Below are 25,292 nucleotides of genomic sequence, written 5' to 3' on the forward strand. Positions count from 1 at the left end.
GCCACCCAAAGATGCTGGAGACTACAGACTACAGATTCTAATCCCATTACCTGAATAAAGGAAGCAAGCTCAGTCTGAATCCTTTGTTATCAAACCTGGCTTGCTGATAAACCCTCTGATCCCTCAAATCTGCACCCAGGCTTTTAGCCTACTGTCCTGCAGACCGAAGATACAGTCCTTGCATATTGGTAACTCTGCAGGTATGAGTAATTTCCCCAGATTCTGATGATTTCTACTACTCCTCTGAGGGTGGATGTTTGTACCTACACAACATCACTGAAGAAGCAGCAGCTCCCTTCCCTAGGCTTCACTGTAGGACTGGAACCTGAGCATATATCTCAGTTGGCACGATGAAGATGGATTTGGAATCTGCTACTTTAGGACCCAATCCAAAGCCCACTTAAATCAACAGTTGTCTTTCCATTTATATTATCTGGCTGCACACCTCTCCTTGCACTGCCCCTCTACAAATGGGCTGCCTATTCAAACCACTTCTAGCCTCACTGAGCACAAGGAGTGCTACAAACAGCATCAGCAGTGAAGTGACAACATGAAAGGGGGTTCTCTTTTTCTAAAAAAATAAGGAAATGAAGGTTGGAAAAGGGTTTTGGATGGTTTTATTAATACAAGGGAAAGGGACATGTAAAAGTTGCCACTACATCTTGGTGAAAACTGATTCAAACATGGTTTCTCATTTAGCATTCATATTTCACTACTGTGCATATGTACCTATATACCAACTTATACCCTGATTTCAGCCTCCTCACTGCCAAGTTTTGGATTGTGTTCAGAAGGTGAACGTAAAATGAAGCACGTGTAAGTTTGCTAATGGGGAAAATACAAAGTGACCTAGTGAGCTTACTGCTCTTGCAATGCTCTTGGAAAAGAAGATGAAACTTGTCTGCACTAGAAAAATGACTCATCATTCCTGACAGTATGTGTCAGTATCTGGTGCATTTGAATGGAGAAATCAGTGCTGATTATTACGTGCCTGGAAGTGAAAATAAGGACAAACTGTTCAATGCTATTACCTGCAACCTTGGCTCTGTTTTAACATAAGTTTCTAACAGTTCAGAAGAGTTTGCTCTTGACTACTTTCTCAACTAAACAGTGTCCAGCACTGATTTAACTACTCCTGTTGCTGAGGTCCATTGTCAGCCATGGTTTCTTTATCTAGTGTAGTTAGGTCACACAGAAAGAGCACCAAAGGGTCTTGATTTTTATCCTATTTGCACTCAGGAGTTCATAGCTATTCTGGGTCCCTCACTACAGTTGAGGTAACTGCTTCCCAGAGCACTGGTAGCATTCAAAAGAACCATGAAGCTACAGTCTTCTGGGAGACTGCTCAGTGCTTCTTCTGAAAATGAAGGGTGCTGTAACAGGTGCACCTCTTTGGGGTCCATCTACTGGTGACCCCACCCACTTGTTATGGGGCAATCCCTGCCTTCTAGTCTGCCATACCTTCTTGTTAATTGATTAATTTATGTTAATTAGCAGGAGGCTGTCCATTTACTGCCCCGATGCCAGGGGTGCTATCTGCGGCTCCTTTTCCTCCCCTATACCACAGCCCAAGCCTCACCGATGGTACTGACATTGTTTGATCTGGGCCTTGTTATAATTTGACCCTCTTGTCCTACCTGGGCTCTCCATGGCTCGGTCTCGCTCTGCACCCCCTCTCTGGGGCTTCTCGCTGCCCCCTCTCTGGGGCTAGGGTTCCCATGCTGCCATGGGTTCCCTATGAGGCCTCCTCCATCCCCTAATAGCCTCACCCAAGCCACCGGTTAAAACAGCAAACAAAACACAAGTCCCTGAGCTATAATATAAAATCCAAACTGCCCGGCTATAACATCAATCACCCTATCAGGGAATACTGCATCCCTCTAGCAACAGAAGTGGTTCCTGCAGACAGGCCTCTCCCCTTTAGTTGCTCTGGGAGAGCTCCTTCCCCGTTGGTGGCTGGAAGGAAACTGCCCTCCTGGCCTCAGGCCTGGGACTTGTATGTGAGCCAGGCCCTGCCCCTTCCTGTCATCTGACCACTGGCAGGCCTGTGCTGTTTGCTCACTCAGGTTGCTCTGGTAACCCACAGCTGGGGTTCCCTGCTCACTGCTAGGGCTCTTTCCCTAGCAGTTCCCACTCTTTATAGGAGCTGGGCACCTAAAGTGCCCTGCAACAGGTGCCAAGATACTTCACCAGGATAAAGTTCAGTGTTACAGCACTCTTCTTATTTAATACAGTTTATGGCAGTCTATACATAGCACACATTCCCCTTCTCCCAGTAAGACTAGTGCTCTGCAACACCTCGCAAATGCCACCAACCTCCCTAGTCTTTAAAGCAACTTTGTGTGGTCACACCCTTGTCCCTGTGCAGAACCTCACTGTCTGTCCCATGGAGCATGGTACAGTATTAGGGCTACTGCTGGTAAAAGGAGACTCATTGTAAGAGCTTTATTCACAGCTACATAAAGCACCAATTCATGCTCTAGACAAACTTCAGCTTCTTTCTCCTGCTTACTGAAATGTTTTGATTTCAAACTTCTTTTTTCCCGTAACCCACCACATAGAAAAGCCTGCTTTTCCTTAATTTCTTTATCAGAGGAAAACCAAACACCACAAAAGCCAATACTGGTTTTTAGTAGCTGAAGATTTTCATGCCATTGTGCATCCTGCTTTTATTTAGCAATCTATCACTGATTAAATTGTTAGCACTGCGTCACTGATTCCTGTTGTGACCTGCAGTTGGCAATGATAAATTCAGTGGTGAGAAAGGCAGTGGCTGAAGAGAGACTGTATTAAACCCTTGGCTCTTGGCTGCATTGACACTTTTCCCTCAAGCAGCGGAGTCTCCCCATGAGGGGTGGGATTATATGAGGTTGATAAGGGGACCAGGGCTACTGGAATGCAATCTCCACAAACCTCAGCTGTCCCACTGGCTATGATGGACTTCATCGAGGAGCTGGCTCAGACCTTTGCAGGCTGGACTCTTTCTAGGGCAGATCTGGCCTGTGCACTACAGGTTGCCATGTCCTGGCTTAGAAGTAGTAGATCCTGATGTCTAGTGGATCCTGGCCACCCTGACTGAAGTAGTGCTTCCTGATGTCTAGCCTGAATCTACGTCTAAGTCCTTATAGGGCTTGCTAACACCAGCAGGATCAGACCCCACACAATCACAGTTATTTCATTTTAACAACACAGCCAGTTGTTGTGATGTTGTTGCCCATCTTCTGTATCAGGGCAGCTAGGATCTGGAACCAACTTCCAAGGGACATGGTGCTCGCTTCTACCCTGGGGGTCTTCCAAAGGAGGCTAGATAGACACCTAGCCGGGGTCATTTGACCCCAGCATTCTTTCCTGCCATGGCAGGGGGTCAGACCTGATGATCTGCTCAGGTCCCTTCCGACCCTACCAACTATGAAACTATGAGGCTGCCTGCTCCACAAGCAGCCACCATGGAGCCATCACCTGCTACTTGAGACATTTGTGTAGATGGTGGAGATCACTGCTGTCCATAACAGCTTCAGGCCTACACCACTACAGGTCTTCTTTTCTGGCTGGGCTGGGCCAGGCCAGGCCGGGCCTCCTTCCTTTCTCTGCCTGAGGATGACGAGTGGCCAATCAGTGAGCAAGACTTCTTGTTTTTTCTACCAAACTGGGGCTCCCCGGTGTCACATATCCTCCTGGCTCTCTGCCTAGCATAGTTGGTGTCAGTACTGGGATGGCTCATCAGCATTGCAAAATTAATGCAGCTTAGAGCTCAACTTTTCCTATTAACTTGAATCCTATGCCTGTGCACTTGCATACACACACAAATGCACGAAAACCTTCCACTCTTCTCTGGTAGTGCTATGACAGGAGTGAGCCACCAAAAGCAGGAAGGCAGTTTAAAGCCCAAGTAAGCACAACTTGCCAGCTGTTGGGTGCAGCCCAAAACCACAGCATAGTGCTCAAAGGCCACCAAGTCATCTGGGACCTTTCCAAAACTGCCTCAGGCCATTCAAACTGTGATCTTTTCTTGCCATCTCCGCAGCTCTTGGATTTGCCAAAGTCCTTGAGTTATGTCATTTGCAGAAGCTGTTAAAACTTTAAAAAACTTTGGCTAAGACAGGGGGTGAAAAGGCACATCCAGGAAGCTTCTCAGCAGGAACTCCAGATGGTTAGGGAGATGTCTGGGCAAGGCAAACTTTCCACACTGAGACCCCTAGCTTGCTAGTCTCCGCTGGTTGTTAATCCACTCCTTAGTCAGCAATGTCAGGGTGGCCATGGCTTTCTGCCACAGGTTGGGAGCACCTGGTCTCTCTTCAAGACAGTAAGTGACTCTTAGGCTATGCTACCAAAGCCTGAAATAATGTTAAGGCTAGTAGCAGTAATGATCTGCTCCACTGGTCTTTCTTCCCACACCAAGCCCTTGCTTCAGTAGCTTGAGCAAAAGACCAGAACAGCTGTTAAGTCACATGAAAAGTACTTGTCACTCTGGGGGACAGTAAGAAGCAAGGGAGAGGTATACAAGAGAAGGAATGCAAAGGATGGGGTAAAAGTTCAGTTCCTGTTTGGCTTTGCCACAGAGTTCAAGGGGAAAGCCTTTTTCTTTTTCCTCATAAACACAGCAATGATGCACTGCACCTTTTGCTTTGCAAAGACCTGGGGGGACTCCAGGGGCAAGGAGGCTAAAGCAGGTAGAATTCAACCCATGCTCAGGACTGTAGTGAAGACAGACCCCAGGCAACCCAGCTAAAAAGGAGACTGGGTTCTTTAGGCTGGGAACACAACGGCAGCCAGGCATGGTGCTAACCTCAACATTCACTATTGCACCACTGGCTGCAGAAACTTGTGTGCCTTAACTATGCCAGGCCAGGGGTCTGCTATATTTGAGAGGGCGTTTGATTATGCATAATAGCCCCTTGGAAGACAGATCTCTCCTCCAGGGACCACCAGTAGTGAGCTAAAGAATCTTCAATCTGTGCAGCAGAGAAGAAAGGAACTGAGACAGTATGCTACAGCACCCACAAAGAGAATTGATCAGCAGTTTGGACCAGCTCTATGACATGGAACTGCAAAACCAATCTGTAGCAGAAATGATGCTAGAGAGGGGAAAATAGTGGCTCATGTTCGGCCTGACAGGAAGGAGCAAGATCACCAGCTGTAGAGGGACACATTCAACAGCCTGCCCTGCCTGACGGCTCAGCATGTCCCTGCCCCAAACCCGGTGTTAACAATGCCTGCTCCAACCCTGTCCCCTACCATGTTCTCCAGTCACCTGACAACTTGAGGGTGGGGAGTGAGGGCTCACTCAGACTGTGCATGTGGTAAGTCAGTGAGCTTCACCCGTGCCTGTCTGGAGGAAAGAAAGCAGTAGCATAGACACTGGGTAATTCCATCACACATGAGGTTTATGTGCACTGTGGAGTTTCCATTCATCTTGGGTTGGTGCAGGGTTGTTTTGTGGTTGCACATGAACTTGATCTGCAGTTTGTGGTAACTGCATTGCCTGCCTGCACAGCCTGGTAGGTGTGCTCTTGTTTCTGAAGTCTGTACTCACCAAGGGATTCTAAAACATTAAGAGGAAACAGCTTATTACTGACAGTGACATTAATGCGATCATAGGTTTCAATTGTCTGCAATTGTCACTAAGCCAGCAATGCCCAGAGGTTATGAACTGTGTCCCATGAATGACTATAGATTAACTCTAAAATTGATCTAGCCCCTAATGCTTGTGCATGTTAAATCATCTCTCCCTCCCAAACCAAAGAGGTGAGATCAAAAGACCTCCATTTGTTCCCTTACTTTGTTTCTAAGATTCACCTTCTGGCTGCCTGTACAGGGGGTCTGTACAGCATCACCACCCTGCTTCTGGCTGAAGGATTTTTGCTTCTTATATAAAAGGTGCTGTGGATGGCATGATACCTGCTGTAACCCCAGAGGGCGCGGAGGCAACCCACTCAGCCTTTGGTCAGCCCAAGATACTACTGGTGTGAAGTTTCCACAGTAGGGAAGGCTTCAAGAACCAGGGATGTGGAGACTGGCTCTCAAAAAAGAAATGGGGCCAAACCACCATGTCAATATCAACATTGCAAAGTAGGAATAGAAGTCCAGTCTGATCATGTTCATAGGATGTACATCAAGATTATCCTGATCCAGATCTTTGCCATTATGCCCCTGCAGTGGGCCCATTGCAGCTGGGTGGACCCTGCTTCCTGAAAGCTTGCTACTGTCCTAGGCAAACTGTTCGCTCCTTGCTGGATGAACCACAACAGTAATGGTCTGGCAAACCACCATCACTAGAGTCACTAGCTGACTTGCCAAGGCCAAATTAGCAGTAGTTCAGAGTCACTGGCTTCTAGGCAATTTTAATCTGCTTCTGGACTGGTATGGCCTCCGTCATCCTCCTGCCCTGGAGCTCATAGGCCACAGTCAGCTTGTCACACAGGTACAGGGATGTAGTGACCATCCCTCAAAAATCCATTCTGTTACAACCCTGCCTCCCTGCATACTCACTATCAGGAGTCAGGGCAGAAAAGCAGGAACGCAAGCTGGCCCTGGTTGTCTGTGTGGGAACTGTCTGTCTGAGTGCCCTCAGTTGTCCCATTGTTTGGTTGTAGCTGCTACATACAAGCGGTAGTCTGTGTAGTGCTCTGTGGGCTCTTAATGAAGAGCCCACAGAGCCCACTACTTCTTCTGTTTAGTCAGTGTTCTTGTTTCCTTGTGTCCCTGATCCTTGATGCCCTGTTCTCTAACCTGGCTCCCTTTTTCCTGTGTGAGCCTGACTCCTTCGCCCCACTCCTGCCTAGACTCAGCAGCCGTATCCAAATGAGTGCAAACACATCTGCAGCACCACATACCACACATTTAGATGCTCTCTGTGATGCGAAAGCACACTGCCTGTGCATGCACTGCTCTTTTTTTCCCCCCAGGTATCTAGCAGGTAAAAAAACCTGTGGGGAAAAGAATGCGGAGCAGCACATACATGGGCTGCGCACACCACTCAAAAGCAGAGCTGGGCTGCCTGGAGCCACACTGTGGCCGCCAGCCAGGCTCCGCATGGTAGAATCGCCACTGCTGCAGCCCCAGGAGGCCCTCAGGTAAGGCTGCTAGGGCCAGCCCAGTGCTGGCCCCAGCCTCCGATACCCCATCTGGGGTAACCTGTCATGTGTCAAAGTGCATGTAGCATAGGTGTTTCCTGGGGACAAGTAGCATTTGTCCCTGGAGAACCAAACGTCCACGCTTGTAGGCTAAGGCATCTCAAGGACCTTCTCACTAGGCCGTTGTTTAGGTTGCCTGCAAGTTTTCTTTTTCTTGCAGCTTCCTGGCCCAGAAGGTCCAATTCAGCTTCATGAAAGGAATGCTGGACCCAAATCCTCACAGATATCTAAGCACCTGACTCCCTTCAATATCACTAGGAATTAAGACACCAATTAGTGATGTTCCCTCTGCCTGAAGAAGGGTGTTTGTACCTGAAAGCTTGCCAAAAAAAGTTTTTCCAAATATTTTAGCTGATCTAATAAGATATCAGATTTACCCAAAGAACCTTGTCTGCAATTAGATACCAAAATATTTAAGTCTGGGATTCTGACTAACTCTGCCCACAACAGGTCCAGATAACTGTATGGTGAAAGTGCTGGTAGCCACCTGTGTCCTGTTTATAGAAACACTCCCAGGTGGAGCAGGGCTAGGGTTAGAACAATGTGAAGCAGAAAAATACCAATGTGACCAAGGCCTCCAGTTTCCCTGATTTATGCACTGCTGTCTCCACTCCTGCATCCTGTCCTCAAAGCAGCAAGCCCCAATACAAACTGTTTCAAGCTATAGTGAAAGCTAGGCAATGTTGGGATGCTGTCCCAGCAGTTCAGGCTGATGTTGAAATTGCTTTGATTTTTGAATACCTGTATCCCTTTTTACTAAAAGTCTTTTAGCACTTGCCTTCCAGTTCAGGAACAATGGTTATCTATTAAATCTTAATAGGAAGCTATTAAGAGGGAAAGCTTGGGAGAACCAGTTCTCTCCCAAGTGCCTTGGAGGGCTTGAAGAGTAAACAAGGAAGCTAAGAGTTTGATAGGAGAACAAATAAATATTTTTAGCTTGCTCAAAAAAGGCTTGGGGCAAGACAGAGGACACCTTGGCAAGGAAAGGGGAACCGACACAGCAGAGGAACCTGCCCTAGGACTTGGGAACCAGCCATTTTCAGCAATCTGTGGTTCAGAAGCCAGCTGCAGAGAAGATACCAGAATCACTCTAAGGCAGTGGTCTCCAAAGTGGGGTGTGCAAGATGATCCATTGGGGTGCAGGAAGAAAATATTATAACTTCTATTTATACTTATATTTATATAAATATACATATATTGGGGGTGCGTGCTCAAAAATTTTTTATTGATAGGGGTGTGTGATCAGAAAAGTTTGGAGACCACTGCTCTAAGGGACCTGATCCAAGCCTTAAGGAGCACTTAGTGTAGAGAAAGCTAAAACAAGGAGCCAAATGCTGGATTTATTATTTTGGTCTAGCTAGGGGTTGGTTAGCAGGAACACAGAAATACCAGTCAATATTTCAGGTAGTACATCAGAACAAGTAAATGCAAGAAAAAGTACAAAGTGTCATCATGTGGCTCTAAGCCAAACACAGAATTCAAACACATCCCAGTTTTGCAATACCCATCACTTGCACTGCAAGAAATAAAAGCATTAAATATTACAAATTTCAGTGAGAAAATTACAAGTAAGTTTGGTAGCTTGAAACATACAAAATATTAAAGTTGCCAATTTAAAGCAGGCTACTTCACAGTACAAGGCCAAAAAAAGTTCTATAAATTTTTATCACTTACTAGGATTACTTCCTATAGCATGCAAGGCCCAGATAGCATATATTTCAGCATGCTAACGATAAGGCTTTAATTCTCTTTAACTGCATCCGTTGATTCTATTTGCTACCTTGCAAGAAAACTAATTTGCTCTTTTCTTCTTCTGCAATGAGATCCTCAAATAACTCTGAAGAGCCAAATCCCATTCTGATATCCACTTCCTTCACAGATAGGAAGTGGAGCCTCCAAACCAAAAAAGACCTTTTTCCAGAGTGGCTGCTCTACAAACTAGATTTCTTGGTTAGTTGGATTCATGAAGTTCAGTTCTGTTGCCTGAAATGTTGTACCTGACCTCAGATATAACATTCAAAACTGGCTTTATCTGTGCTTATAAATAGATGCAATTACCTTTTATTTCTTGAGACACAGTAGCATTGAAGCCAGGTCTGCACCAGGATAGCTTTGCTAGGATAGCCATACCAACAAGCCATCCTATGGAGATGCAATTTATGCTAGCAAGAATATTTTTGCTGAGATGGTTATTCCAACTTTCAGAAAGCAAAACAAGCTCCAGTACCAAAATACTTTTCTGACACTATAGGCTGGGCTGGCTCTTAAATCTTTGCTGTTATAGAGATGTTGGCAGGAGCAGGGGTAAAGGGGAAGGGAAACAGCCTTCCACATCTAGCTAAAATACGTATATTGACAAAGCCTGTGTGCAGGTTTGCTCAGAGTGCCCCAAAATTCTCCTTGTACCCCAGGAGTCCTTCCTTGTAAGCTGCTCCTCTTCCCTTTCAAGGCCCAACTCATCATGAAGAGGGCTACATGATGCTTCCCATGCCAAGACAATCACATGTAGCCACAGAACCTTTTCTGGAAGAACATTCTGTTTCTTGTGGGGGAGGAAGGGGGAGGAATCCTGGGAAGCTGTCCTTATGACTGTGCTGGGTAAAACCTGGGCTCCCTTGCCAAGTTTGCTTCCAGGACTTGTTGTGCTAAGAAGCAGATGTTTTGAGAATTAGAATAAGGACCTTTTGCTCCTTCTCAATTTATAATGACCACATCCAAACAATGAAGTCCATCCTGGCCACTTCTTGCAGAAAGGATGGCACCAAAGGAAGGGGAGTTAAGGGCTTTTGCACCACTGGTAAGACCCACATTTGAAATGGTTGGAGCCCAAGCATAGATAAGTCACCTGTGGCTACCAGCATGTAGCATCCTATCTATCTGCTCTAACAAAGTTTGAGTTGAACACAAATGGTGGTCCCTTGTCTTGATTAAGACGTTTAAGACAACCTTGACATCACAGGGCCACTGCAGTAAAGGATAAAGCAGGGGTGTCAAGCATGGACAGGATTTGGCCTGCAAAACCATTCCAGATGGCCCACTTGTAGTCTGGTGAGCTACCAGAAATTTGGGGCACGGCCCACCACAGAATCCCAAGTCCCTGGGCCTCAATAGTCATGTCCATCACTGAGAAAGGGGAAAGTGAGGCCTATACCGATACAGTCCTTGCTTGCCCTACTGTCACCCAAACCCTGACGTATGCTGCTGATCCAGGACCAGACCCACCACAGCTGCTTCTGGCTCCACGGATCCAGCCTAGGAGGAGCTCCCCCATGACCCAGACCTAGCCCAGGACCCAGGGTGAGTTTGACTCAACTAACACAAAGGAAAGTCTTCAAACATACAACTCTTGGGCTCCAACACAGATGTCAAGCACTGCACCAAATGGAGAACTGAGGCAGGAAAAGCCCCAAACAACAGAGCACCCAGCTTGGCTATACTTTTGTGATCCTAAAACTAAGGAAAATGGCTAACTAGGTAAATACCTAAATCCACTGTTAACATAATGCTTGCAACCACTCTAGGGAGGCAAGTGAAAAAGCCTGTATGGATCAAGAATTACAGCTCCGAGGACAGAATGATTCCTCACACATGCCAATTTTTGCTACATGTGGAGGATTTCTCTTCAAGTTGGAAAATTCCATGGGACAGTCTTGGAGGTGCTGGAGCACTCTGAAACCCAGGGTGAAAGGGATATGCTCCCAGGCCATGGCTAGGCTGCTTGGTTGCCCTAACCCTCAAGCAAAGATTGTAATGTCGCCCCTTTGTCAAGATGGAGGAGTTCACTTCTTTCACAAAGGGAAGACGACCTTGAGGCCTGGGGATATTTTGATACCTGTTAGATCTCTGAATAAGAGGGTGATCTGCAATTCTTACTTTTGAGCCAGGAAAAAGGTCTTTGCCAATAATATTCCTTTGTTCCTCCACCTCCACCCCCACCCCAACCAGATTTTAGTGTGAATGCAAAGAACTTCTCTCTGCCAGGGCAGTATATGATATATGATCTTTCCCTACCTCCATTCTTCTGAAAGCAGATATCCAATTCATAGCACCTAAATCTAAGGAGCATCTTAAAAAAAAACAAACCAAAAAACCCCCTCTCTTTTATTTGTGGAACTATTTCAAACTTGACACTTTTTTTTAAACTGAAGTCCCATAATTAACACAACAGGCTATGTGATGCACAGAGGAAGGTTATATTGAATTCAACCGTTGGTGCAGAGAGTCAAAAACTTCACCTCCTTTTCGTTCCCCCATAGCCTGGAAAACAAATAGAAAAAAAAAAGTCTTAAATAGTCTTGGTTCTGAAGGTAGCTTTCCATTTTTACGCACTGGTAACAGAGCCTGGCTAAGCACATTCATAGATTAGTGTAATAACGCACTGACATTGGAAAGACTTCTGCCTAGGAAAATCAGACTGACTCTTTTTTGGGAAGTGTTTAGTGAGCACACATCATTACCAAGAGAGGTATAAGCCCTAACAAAGACAAATAAACTTTGAAGATTGTTGCAATATGTACAGTGAAGACAGGCTCATGCTCACTGTTGGCCCAAGGAGAAGCTCTACACTCAAGCAGACTGTTTACCTTCCAGGGCAGGGATCATCTCTTGAGCACAAGCATAAACAGATCTCAGGGGTTGGGGCACTAGTTTAATATGTTTCTTAATAAATCATCTCTTGGCCTTGCCCTGATCAGTGGGTAATAACACAGAAAATAGTTTTAGCAACAGTCAATGCCAAGTCCCAATCAAGGAGGTTTAAAAGAAAGACCTGCAGTGGTCTGGAATGGAAAAGCTTATCTACAAAGGAGATGACTGACCCAGCGACATCTTGACTCTCCTTTTCAAAAATGGAAATATAACTTTGGTTATGAAATGCTGAAAACATCCGACCTACGCTACAAACTGATACCATGTTGGAACTAGCCCAAATTTATTGTGCATATGGGGCTCTAAAAAGGAAAAATTACTGTTCTGCAGGCCAGACCATTAGGTAGTCCTGCAGAGCCTCGTTTCAGACAATACAGAGGTTGGATAGAAGGGTGTGAATAAAGAAAGGAGTCAGAAACTGATTTCTTTGGATAGTATAGAATTCAGCAGCTTCATGCACTGATCACCATCTAATATGTCTATAGTGAGTGAGTGAAAAAGGAACAGTATATATTCACTTAATCATCACAGTCACACAAAGAGCAGAGCAAGAATTACACAAAAATGCAGGTGAACTCTAATGAACTTCTACTATAGTAGTCATCAATCTAAAGCTCAATGAAAGCCCACTAAGTCTTCCCATTGATTTAGGTGGGCTTTAGGTCAGCCCCCAATCTCTTGAGCAGCAGGAAGAAAAAAAACCTGAAGAAAATACTTACCAGATGCAGTTCTTGTCCCTGAACTACCAGGCTGTGTGGAGTTGCATGAATTCCCCCACGTGGGAGGTGCAGCTGTGGGACCAGTCCATGAACTGAAATGTGGAAAATATGAGCGTGATTGTCCTCTGCCAAAAAAAACACAGGGTAGGAGTTAATTATTTTTTTGAGAGAGGGGTCATTGTTTATGCAATGAAGTCTCTTTAAAAAGAAAAAGTTGATTGGGAAGGTGCAAATACACACATTTTATCATTTTATAGCCAGAAAGCTTAGAAAAATTCAAAGAAGAATATTGTCTATTAAATTTTGTGAAAATAAATGTTACTTGTGAGAATTCTATATATTTTTTTTAATCACAATCACACAAAATGTACAAACTACAACCTTCTGGATTTAAGCCAAATCTTTAAGTCCTGCAAGGGCAAGTTCTCTCTGTTTGAAATATCTTTTTTTTGTGCACTTTCAGAGATGGAAGACTGAACTAGAGACATCACCACCTGGTTCTCTTCAGGCTTTTCCTGTATTATGCAATGCATCTTCAAGCCAATTTCAGAAAATGTGACTGACTGCAATACAGTTGTTATGTGAATTTTATTTAGTGTTTCTGAACTTTTGACCCATCTCAGTTCAATTTACTCTTTATTTATTTGCAGGAAATGTGTGCTTTTTGCAAATTCATCACTTGTTAAGTTATACTTGCCACAGGTTTCTTCTTACTTGCTAAGATATAAGGAAAAGGTGGCATTGGAACCAAGTTACCAGGGCATTTGCGGACATCAGCATTCTTGAGCCATATGGTTTCAAAAGCCAAAATCAATTTTAGGCCAAAATTTTCAGATACAGGAAGCTAAAGTCCTCATTTAAGATCAGTCTAAATGTTCCAACATTCTGAGCATCAAAGTCCCACTGAGGTGAACCATACACCAAGCAAATTGTTTATAGAACCTATTTAAATCAATTTAAGGTGGTACTGAACTAAAAAAAGCTTTAAAGAAATTGTGTGAGAAACATTCCTATGAAGCAATAATACATTTTTAACAGGGTGCTGTCTTAGTTATGTTAAAACAAAAGCTCTTCTGAAGTGACTGCAAATGTTTCCATACTTCTTCCTACTGATGAAGTCAGTTGACTGGGCATTCAGTCAGACCTGCCACCTTTGCTGTTTTTAACTGTTAGCCCGAGAGCCAAGAGAGCAAGCTGGATTCTTTGTCTTCTTGCACAGTAGATGTCAAGGATCCCAAACTAGTTTTTCTTGCAGAACTGCTAGCTTAAAGACATGTTTTTCCTCAGGTCAATATAGGCTGATGTGTCATTACATGCCCATTAGTGTCATAGAGTATTTCTACGTATCTTATGCTTTCATCTGTTCATAGCCTAATTTTTGTTCCTTAAATAGCATGCAAATACAAACCTGCTGTAGGAATGGAGCAATATAATACTTGACTTAATTGCAGGTAGTACGGTAGCTTGGTAAATGAAGCACTTCTCTGCAAGAGCAGTTTTAGTTTTTCAAGCTCTCTGAGGAGCTACACAAATGAGCCCCCCAAGGTCTGGAACAGTCTGCCAGCAGAGGTGGTTCAAGCACCTACACTGAACACCTTCAAGAGTAAATTGGATCCTTATCTTGCTGGGATCCTATGACCCCAGCTGACTTCCTGCCCTTGGGGGGGGGGGGGGGGGGGGGGGGGGGGGCTGGACTCAATGATCTTTTGAGGTCCCTTCCAGTCCTAATGTCTATGAAATCTATGAAATCTTCTCAATATGTGCTGCAATGGCAACTGTTGTTATTCTTAGAAAATTATTTGGAAAGATTTCCAAAATGTTTATTAAACAAGCATTTTAAATATAAATGGCAAATACTGGCACAACTCCTTACGTGTTTTTTCCTGCAGTACATCTCAGATTCTTGCCTACTGTTACTTTTATAGTTCTTCCAAGACCATGTCTCTTGGAAGATACCTAATGGCAGGTGGAGAGGCAAGACTGACCTGTGTATCAGAACCCCATGTTTGGCTTCGCAGAGTGCTTCAAAATGTTGATGTCACAACCAAGAAACAGCTATCTTAAAAGACTTTAAGTGGGGTAAAAATTAAGAAAAAAAGGGCTAACAAATATGTAAACTCTCTCTGTGCTGAATGTCTCCACACATGCATAAGGCTATTTTAGCTTGTCAATTTGCAAATCATCTATCAGACTCCAAAGTATGTATTTAATTAAAAATAGAGCAGAGTTGAAAAGAACCCTTTAAAAAAAGCTCCCAGTCTACTGAAGTTGCAACTGTGTGCAGATTTTAGTGTGGCTGATGCACAGTCCTGCAAACTCAAATTCAGAAGCAACATGGCCATTTTATGGCCCTGAAAATTACAAATCAGAAGGAAAGAGTGGTGTAGGGAGACTGGGGTTATCAGCACTGTGCTTACCTCTGACTGCCAGCCAAGTATCCCAGTAGGCCGCCTGTTCCTAATCCAGTCCAAAACCCTGCTCCTGAGTTGGCCTGATAACCGGAACCACCACTGAAGCCACCAGCTCCTTAATTCAAATAGCAAATGAAAAACACATCAGCTTTCAAGTCAGCAGCACTTCACCTTTGAAGAAGCCCACAGATTACTGAATGACTCTCAAAGAGGAGGAATTACAGACCTGGTTCCTGCCGATATCAGCAAGATCAAACCTTATTTGAAGGTCTTTGGGCAGGTGTTCCTGCTCTGGAAAGAGACTGCATAAAAAGACCAGCATCTAATGTTTGTTGATGTGGCTATTATTGAGGTAGAGACTACAGAAGTCATGATTTTTCTGCCTCATTGTCCAAGGCAGCTATAGAAGAATGCAACAAAAGATCTTTGGGAAGGGCATTTTCTTTCAGTCAGAACAGGGAAGACAGAGAAAGGGCAGAAAGAGAAATGGACTTCCCAAGGTCACACAGAGGTCAGTGGTAGAGCCAAACAAAAAAAAACAAGAAAAATCCCAGCTCAATGACCATGCCCGTAAGGCCTACTACCCAGAGCCATCAGGTGATGCTGTGCCCTGGAGTCACAGGGGATTCTCAGCAGTATTTGCTCACTTTAACAACCACTCCCATTAGTTTTATTTCAGTGAGGGCTATCAACAGAATTGTTAAATAAGATTAGATTGTAGAGTCTTATGCATGACTCATCTTCCTTGACCTAAATTCTTCACTGAAACTGTAGTGTTATTAAGAAAGCCATTTTTCAAAGAGTGTCTTACATTCAAAAGTTCGTCTAACTTCATCTGAACTACAATAAAAGGTATCACTCTAAGAAATCCTTTCCTCTGGCATAATTTCTTGACCATCACAGCTACAACATCATTCTTACATTATCATTCAGGAAAGCACTATTTTAAAATCTGAACAGAGCACTTTTGATCTGGACTTAGAGATAATATGTGATAAAAATATTATAATGAGGTCCCAAAGTCGCATTTCAGAGTAGAATTGCTCTTTAAAATACCTGGACGCTGGATCATGTAGTTCAAACTTAAAGGAGAGAGAGATATGAAACCAAGAACACAAACTTGAACTCTAAAGACATTTTACAGTCCCTAAAATAGACAGTGATTGGGGTTGGAGTCCCCAGCTCACCTTATGTGTGCCAAATCTAAACTAACCTGGCTGAAACTTTACACGCAGAACACTATGTCATGGTAGGAAGCATTTTTGAAAGCATGGGGAAATTAGCCAAAGCATTTGAGGGCAACAGTTAAAAAAGTGCTTCAAGAATAATATCTTTGAACTGGCATCTGAAAAGGTAAACATTCAATACACTGCTGAAGTTCCTCACCCTGCAGAGTCAGATATTCAAGAATTTCCACTCCTACAGACCAGGGGTAAGTTCAGAATGCTAAATGCATTACAAGCTTGGCATTGGAACCAAGTTACCAGGGCAAAGTATTAGTGAGTTAGTGTGACTCCAAAAAGTTACTCTTCTGTCCTCCCCAATATTTCCAAAAGCCTGGGAAGAAGAGCTGATACTATGAAAACAGAGTATAAGCCTCCCCCAAAATATACAGCCTGCCCCATATAACCAAACCTACTCTTGACCAAGTAAACAAAGACAGTCCCATCCTACAGGGTGGCCTTCTATGACCAGGTCACCAAATCTTTAGATGCAGAGGTAGCAGTGGATGTAGTCTTTCTGGCCTTTCGGAAGGCCTTTGACACTGTTTCTCACCCTGTTCTCATTAAGAAACTGGGGGACTGTGGTGTCAACACCCACACATATAAGGGGAGGTTTTCAAAGACACAAAAGGCATATAGCACACAGTTTCCCTAAGTCAGTGGATGTTAAGTATCAAGATCCCATTCAGACTTCCAAAATCTCATCCTGAAGAGTACAGTGGAAGTTGGTTGTAACCTAGCAATGGTGACACCATTTTGTTTTTCAATCAACTCCCACCCCTTTTTTATGCAGTCCCCCCCATTGATTTTTAATACCAGAGCTGGCTTAGGACCACACCTGTGAAACTGGACTTAAAACCAGGAGGAGGCGGGGCCTGGTAATTCTGTCCAGAAGGCCTAGAGTATCCATTGCCATCAGAGAAATCTTGTTGAGGCTGTGGGTTACTGAGGAACAGCTTGTAGACTCCGTAAGCAAGGACCAGCAGTACTATTATTATAATCATTCCAGTACTAGAATCAGAGGAATCTCCAGGCTTAACTTTACTCGAGTGATAATAGTTGGAACTAGAGCTTCCACCAAAGTTCTTTGTTTTCCTTTCACCTTCTTCTGTTAGCTCTAACCTGTACTCCAAACCACAGGATCCCTTTAAGATGTAGGGGTCATCTGGATAATCATAGCCTTCACAGCTCACTTCAGTTCTTCCAAACCGATAAGAAATGTCCAAGTCTGCCTTACACTCCCACTAAAAGAAGCAAGATAAAACCCAAAAAAGTAATCATTTCCTGGATGAAAGCAGCTCTTTGTTTGCTTTCCTATATATGTAGCAAGATAAAATTAAGTAGCAATAAAGAGCCAGTAAGCTAAGACACCCAAACATTAGTACCTGAAATTTAGTTACTCAGTTTTACAAACCTTAAACCCAGTGGCTACTGAACATATAAAGAGTAAAGTAATTTAAGCTCTAAAATAATTTACGTAGTAGGTTTTTCCCCAAACATTCAATGTTTAGAAATGTTTTACCAAAACTGTCAGGTGATACAAAACAGCTGTTATGTTTTTCACCTGAAAGACCTGAAACTTATGACTTATTTTCAGAAGAAGTTGCATTCTCACCTCCTGGTGCTCACATGCCAGGCTGCAGCTCTACCCCACCACCGTAGCCTGGCTGCCATGGCTCCCCTTAAGCCGCCTGTGCTGCCCTCCATTCCACCTCTCCTCTAGGGTAGAGCCATGGCCTGGCACACAAGAAGCTGGTGGAGGGAAGAAGTGAGAGAAGTGTGGCCTCCAAATTATTGGTCCATTACTCCTCACTGCTGGTGGTGCAGCTGTCCTGGGAGCAGCAGCAACAAGTCTTGCCACCTAGCTCCACCCTCCCCCACAAGGTCCCACCTGTTGGGCTACAGATGCAGCTTCTGCCTGTGCCAGTCTGGCCAATGTGGAACCCCGTGCCCTGAGCCCAAATCTGGGGGTGTGTGATCCCCCAAACCTCCTTGCTCCATCTATGCACGCCCCCCACGATAGACTTACCTCTGGGGAGCTGCAGGAGCTGCTCTCTACCATGCTGCCTAGCTGCCATGTGCATGTGTGCATATACACATCCATGTGGTGCCTTCTGCCCGTGATTGCCCTCCTACCGCTTCCCCCAGCTCCTTGCAAGCTGGAACTCTGCCAGCTTGCAAGGGGAAACCCAAGGTTTCCTACATTTTTCTCTTTTAAAAGAGAAAATCCATATTTTTTCATGGAAAATGGAAAACCCAAATCCCTGCTTATGAGGAAAGGCTGAACTAGGATTATGTAGTCTAGAGAAGAGAAGGCAGGTGGACGGGGAACTGACAACAGTTTTCAAATACCTGAAGAGTATACCATCTTCAAAAAGGGAAGAAAGAGGACCCGCGGAACTATAGGCCAGTTAGTCTTACCTCGATCCTGGGTAAGCTTTTTGAGAGAATTATTTTGGCACATGTCCATGAGGGGCCAGCAGGGGAGGTTATGCTTAGGGGCAACCAACACAGGTTCATTACACAGTCAATTGGGTCGCCAACTGGCTGGAGGGCTGCACCCAGCGAGTGGTGGTGGACGGGTCATTTTCGACCTGGAGGGATGTGCGCAGTGGGGTCCCCCAGGGCTTGGTCCTTGGGCCCATACTGTTCAAATTTGCTGATGACACTAAGATGTGGGGGGATGTGGGCATGCTAGAAGGGAGGAATAGGCTGGAATCGGACCTAGACAGGTTACAGGGGTGGGCGGACGAGAATAGGATGGGCTTCAACACCGACAAGTGCAAGGTGCTGCACCTAGGGAGGAAGAACCAGCACCATACCTACAGGCTGGGGAACTCCCTTCTCATCAGTGCAGAGGCAGAAAAGGATCTTGGAGTCATCATTGATGCCAAGATGAACATGGGCCAGCAGTGTGGGGATGCAGTCAGGAAGGCCAGCCGCACCCTGTCATGCATCCAAGGAGGTGATCCTCCCCCTCTATGCGGCACTGGTCAGGCCGCAGCTGGAGAACTGCGTCCAGTTCTGGGTGCCACACTTTAAGAGGGATGTGGGCAACATGGAGAGGATCCAGAGGAGGGCCGCTTGCATGATCAGGGGGCAGCAGGGCAGGCCCTATGAGGACAGGCTACGGGACCTGAACCTGTTCAGCCTCCACAAGAGAAGGCTGAGGGGGGATCTAGTGACCATTTACAAACTAGTCAGGGGGGACCAGCAGGCATTGGGAGAGTCCCTGTTCCCTCGAGCACCGCCAGGAGTGACCAGGAATAACGGTCACAAGCTGACAGAGGTTAAATTCACACTAGACATCAGGAGGTGTGACTTCACTGTCAGGGTGGCTAGGATCTGGAACCAACTTCCAAGCGAAGTGGTGCTGGCTCCTATCCTGGGGGTCTTTCAGACAAGGCTAGACAATTGTTTGACCCCAGTACTCTTTCCTGCCATGGCAGGGGGTTGGACTTGATGATCTGCTCAGGTCCCTTCTGACCCTACTAACTATGAAACTATGTGTGATTATAAATCAGATGGATATATAGAGGTAGACCAGGGATGTCAAACCCACCTGGACCTGTGGGCTGGATGAAGATTACTGGGCTCATCTATGGGCTAGATTAGGACCATGCTTCAGAGCCAGTGTGCACAGCCAGTCTGGCACGGGTGCTGGATGCAGCACACGCTTTGGATCACTCCCCTATGCTGTGAGCAGTGCTCATGGTGCCAAATCCAGTCCACACACCAGACTGACTCCATGCAAAGACCCACAGGCCAGATCACAGGGCTCCAAAGGCTGGATGTGGCCTGCAGGCCATATGTTTGATACCCTGGAGACAGACAATTCTCTGTGGCTGCAGGGGACAATACTAAGAGTAATGGTCTCAAACTGCAGTAGAGGAAGTTTAGGTTGGAGTTTAGGAAGATCTTTCATCACCATCATAGTTAAACACTAGAACAAATTACCCAAAGATGTAGTGAATCTCCATCCCCAGAAATTTTTAAGACAGGTGAGACAAGCATTTGACTAGAATGGGTTAGTCAGAGATGATCCTGTCTTGAGTACGGGTCTGGGCTAGATGATCTTCTGATTTCTTCCAGCCTTCCTTTTCTATGATTCTATGCAACTCTGTTACCTGTATATCAAAGCCATCCCAGCCTTTGTTATGGCACTGAACAACTGCAGGGACGTAGGAGCATCCAGCTGAGCCACCAGTGCACTGCAATTGGGGAACTGGAGATGTCCGACGGGAAGTAGTATATTGATCTCTGTAGAGAGTAAGGGCTTGCACCTCCCGCAGAAGAACTCTTCCTGGAAGAAGCAACATAAATTAAATTCAGCCATGTAGGCACATTCTGTTTAAAAGCTTCTTATGATTTTAGAATATGTGAAATGTAGGAAGGTAACACAAGCTGCAGGCTAATATGCTTTCAGAACTGGGAAAACTTAAGAAACCAAAGATGCTCACTCCCAACAACAATATGAGCAGGGATGCGTTTATCTGATACCTCGGATATGGGCAGATGTTACACCTGAAGTGCTTCAGAAATGAAAGTATCTGTAAGTGCCTCCCTAAGGCAATGAAGCACTTCAAAACTGGCCATTCCACCTTAAAAATGACCCCAGAAGAAACAGGAACAACGCACAAACAGCATCACTGTGAAGCACTCTGCAGTGTCTGCACTCTTCAGCTGAGTGTAACAGGGCTGGTGGGAATTCCCACTTCCTGCTGTTCTCTATTTGCCATCCCTGAAGGGCACTGAGGAGTCAACTGTATGACTGCATCTGATCTGCACTGCTCCAGGGTCACAGGACTTGCCTGGCATATGACTTCTGCTCTTTGCTGACAGGCAAAGGGATGTCACACCCTCATTTTATTGGACACCACCCTACTAAGATCTCCACTATCATTGGACAGTATTAAGGATGTTTTTGGAGCCTGCCAACACCGGCCTGAATCCAGAATGTCAGTGCTACCCTTTTCTGCTCTGCTTGTGAAGTAATCTACTAACTGGAGCTGGGCAAAGGTAACAGAACTCCTTATCATGTGTGGTGACAAGAGCTTCCAGAACTCCCTCTGAACAAGCAACAGGAACCAGGCTGTCTATGAGTGCATCACCTCCAAAATGGCAGCTCAGGACACAACAAGAACCAGCATCAGTGCCACACCAAGGCCTAAGTGCTGGTGGCAGCATGGTGCAAGAAAGCCCGAAACACTCAAAGAAAAGTGACCTGTACCTACTACAAAAGCTAGTCATGGATTCTGGTGGGGAAAGACTCAACAGAGCTTGCTTCACTGCTGACTCCACAGGGTCAACCCTGATGCCAACAATGACTCAAAAGGCTCTGATCAGGAAGACCCTCCAGTTAATCCCCCACCACAGCCAAGAAGTAGGCACAAGAAAGTTGGAACAACTTTGGCGAGTCCCTCCTTTTGCTTGGGAACACCAGAAGATTCATCAGCCATCCAGAGATAACAGCTCCAGGTGCCACGAACCTGGAGCAGCCTGACTCATTCCAGCCAACTGGGAGAAGGAACCTGCAACATACCTATAGGCTGGGGAACACCCTACTCAACAACACAGTGGTAGAAAGGGATCTTGGAGTCATTGCTGACTCCAGGATGGACATGAGCCACCAATGCAAGGAAGCTAACAGGAAGGCCAACCACACCTTGTCGTGCATCTACAGATGCATCACAAGCAGGTCCAGGGAGGTGTTCCTTCCCCTCTATGTGGTGCTGGTCAAGCTGCAGTTGGAATACTGTGTCCAGTTATAGGCACCACACTTCAAGAGTGATGTGACTAACCTTGAGAGGGTCCAGAGGAGGGCCACTCGCATGGTCGGGGGCAGCAGGACAGGCCCTATGAAGACAGACCAAAGGGCCTGAATCTATTCAGCCTTCACAAGAGAAGACTGAGAGGAGATCTGGTGACCATCGATATAAACTCACCAGCAAGGACCAGCGGAAAATAGCTGTGGGTCTGTTCCCTCAGGCACCATCTGGGATAACAAGGAATAATGGTCACAGATTGATTGAGAGCAGGTTCAGGCTTGATATTAGGAGGAATTCCTTTACGGTTAGGGCTGCCAGGCTCTGGACTGGGCTCCCAAGGGAGGTGGTACTCTCCCTTACCTTGGGGGTCTTCAAGAAGAGGTTGGATTGGTATCTGACAGGGGTATTATGATCCCAGCACTCATTCCTGCCCAGGGCAGGGGGTCAGATTTGATCTTTTCAGGTCCCTCCCGACCCTAGAAACTATGACTGTCCTCTCAAACCCATTTCAGACAGGCCCACCAACATCCAACATCAAGCACAACTGTCCTCCCAACCTCACAGCCAACCATCCTCCAGGCATTACTAATGAGCATCCCCAGCCACCTAAAAGCCAGTTCTTTTCCTTCCAGTGCTACACTAGACAAGACACAAGATGTCTACGTGGGTGCCATCCTCTGGATGACCTAGCACACATCCTGCACAGATAATCCTACTGTGGATTTACCCAAGAATTGGATGCTGTCACAAGTGACCAGTTTCCAGATGTTGATGGCCACATACTGCTTCCTCAGTAAGGGGTCCTCATACTGGTGTAGTGCTGCTCAAGTGGTAAAGCCAATTTAGCACTGATGCCCATTAAAGTGGCACGGCTCATCCAAAAGTCTGCCACCACTACATGTCACCCGATGTGCCCAGGACTACTGTGTGCTGCCTTCCCTCCCTGCACCTCCTGCAAGTTATCGCTCATTTTCCTGGCCCAGAATAGCCAGGATACAATTTGCAGGTGTGGGTGTCCACAGAAAGCCAGCCTCCATTGCATCCAGTACAGCACTGCCCTCAAGCAGTGCATCTCAAGGAGGAGGCCTTCCAGGGCCTCAGCTGTGGTACCCTTTGCTGCCACGTTGTTGCCTGCTAGCTGGCACATGAGCTGCAAGAGAACGTAAAGCAGGCAGACCATGACATTGCTAGTGCCCTCATCACCCTATTTTGTGAATAATTAGGTTATTACGTATTTGGGACAACATGCCTGCTAGTTGTGCAAGAGGCTTATTTATGCAGTTGTAAGAAGAGATTTAACAAACACCTACATGGGATGGCTTACTCAGGGATGATCCTGCCTTGAGCTCCCTGTCCTACCTCCCAGGGTGACAACGCAGGTACTTCAACTAATGAGCCTTTCCAAAGTGACAGACCAGGCCCCCAGTAGCTGTGGACAACCAGCAGCAGCTGAGAGAGGCAGGCAAGGCAGCTAAGGGGCTCTTCTTTGTGGCAGCCCTCAGCAATCTCTAAAGATAAGGGCTCAAAAACATATTGGGATCTCTGTTCTCCATCCCACTGATTGCTGAGCTCAACAGGTGGTGAACTTGAAGTATTTCACCAGGTCCAACTGGGTTTGTTGATCTCTTCAGCACAGAGATTCTCTTCTTGGCTGCTGCAGCAACCCTGGGGGAGGGGAGAAAGGGAAGAGGGTGGAGCTGGGAGATCCTTTTAAACTTGCTGCAGGGAGGCTGCACAATATTAGCACTGTCAGGGGTATACAACAACACATGATGCACAAGGCAAACTCAGGGTTAAAACAGGGACCCAGAGCCACAAGCACATCCTGCCCTGCTGTGGGCTCACACAGCTCTTTACACCCAAGAACGGCTCTATTATAGTCACAGAGAAGTAGGGCTGGAAGAGACTTCCAGAGGTCACTTGACGAGGTGGTTTTCAAACTTTTTTCATTTGCAGACCCCTAAGAAGTGGTGAATGGAGGTGCGGACCCCTTTGGAAATTTTGAATGGAAGTGCAGACCCCTCTGACTCCTAAGTGTGGAAATTCATGTACTTTTGATTGATGAATCATCTTTTGTGAACCCCTTAGACAGCCTGCTGATCCCCAGGGCACAGGCTGACAACCATTGATGTAGTCCAACCCCCCGCCTGACAAAGAATCATCCCCATCCAAACCCTCCCACACAAGCCATAATCTAAACTCGACATCCTGCAACCACCAGCCCTGACACAACACAGATCAGGCAAAGCAGGGGGTCCACTGCAGCCAGCATGCTGCTTCTATGAAACGCTGTCAACATAGTCAAGACCCCCCTGCTATGGGAGGAAGACACCCCCCCCCCGTCTGAACCAACCTGACCAGGGGGTAAAATTCCTTCCTGCCCCCAAATGTGGTGATGGATGAGTCACACACTGAGTGGAGGGGCAAGACCCTCCAGCCACAGTGCTCTTCTGCAGTCAACAAAATGAGTGAACAGTATGAAGGGGGAGGGGTCTAGCAAGGTTGTGACCCACCCCTTGCAGAGCCAGCTCCATCCTGCTCCTTCCTGGGGGAGCCTGTTACTCCTCCTCTACAACCCAGGGGCAGGAGGGTGCGCAGGGCATCCCTGCCACTTCTGCCTGGGAGAGAGGCCCATCCCTTGGCCACCTGCGCAAGCCCCTGCCACCAACCGTACCAGACTACCAGGTACTTGGCTCACAAGCTCCCCACCCCCCACCCACTCCCATGCCATGCCATGCCATGCCATTCGCCCCGCCCACGAGCGCGTGACGCCACAGACGCTGCACCCCAGCCTATTGATGCGCGCATGTGCAAAAACTACTGGTCGTAGCTAGGGGGCGTGGCCGTTTCCCAGGTTGGGGCGGAACTACGCAGACCATCCAGCCCCCTCCCCTAGTTGCGGGGAAAGGGGCAGCCTCTTACCTGGCTGGTCCCAGGCCCGCACGGGCCCCAGCAGTGCTGCCACCGCTAGGACCGCGAGCGCCACTCGGCCACCGGCCGCCATGTCGACTGCCGAGAAGAGAGAGCCCCGGCCCCGCGCCCGTCACCCGGCCGCCCAGCCTGCGTCACCGCGCGAGCAGCACCTCTCATTGGCCGGGCCTCACCCTCGGGCGGCTCGGCCCTGCCCCTTTGCCAGGCAGTGTCAATAGGGAAAGAGGCGGGGCGCCTCGCCTCCTCCGTCCCCCGCTTTGAGGCCTGTCATCTTTCCGGGCGCGATCTATCTCGAATAGGCGCGCGGCAGCGTTCCCTGTCCCGTGTTCTTTTGTTGTATTTCCCCGATAAAAGGAGCAGCTGCGGGGCTGAGGCGGAGCTAGCTGGGTTTGTTGTCCCGCCGGGCCGGCCCGGGCCTTGTAGGGAACCTGCCCTGGGTGTAATGGGGTAACTGTGCCCT

The 25,292-nt window shown here is 46.6% G+C and overlaps 1 protein-coding gene across 1 annotated transcript; it reads right to left on the reverse strand.

Moving 5' to 3' along the window:
* Positions 1-8,453: 8,453 nt before the first annotated feature.
* SARAF (store-operated calcium entry associated regulatory factor) lies at positions 8,454-24,981 on the reverse strand. The gene is made up of 6 exons (XM_090036880.1): positions 24,824-24,981; positions 20,261-20,436; positions 16,972-17,377; positions 14,917-15,025; positions 12,500-12,624; positions 8,454-11,390 (listed from the first exon to the last, which is right to left on the reverse strand). The coding sequence occupies exons 1-6, from the start codon at positions 24,903-24,905 to the stop codon at positions 11,365-11,367; spliced, it is 924 nt and encodes a 307-aa protein (XP_089893006.1). The 5' UTR covers positions 24,906-24,981; the 3' UTR covers positions 8,454-11,364.
* Between the last annotated feature and the right edge of the window lie 311 nt (positions 24,982-25,292).

Source organism: Crocodylus siamensis, chromosome 2 (assembly GCF_052110815.1).
Source record: "Crocodylus siamensis isolate JL-2025a chromosome 2, ASM5211081v1, whole genome shotgun sequence".
Lineage (NCBI taxonomy): Eukaryota > Metazoa > Chordata > Crocodylia > Crocodylidae > Crocodylus > Crocodylus siamensis.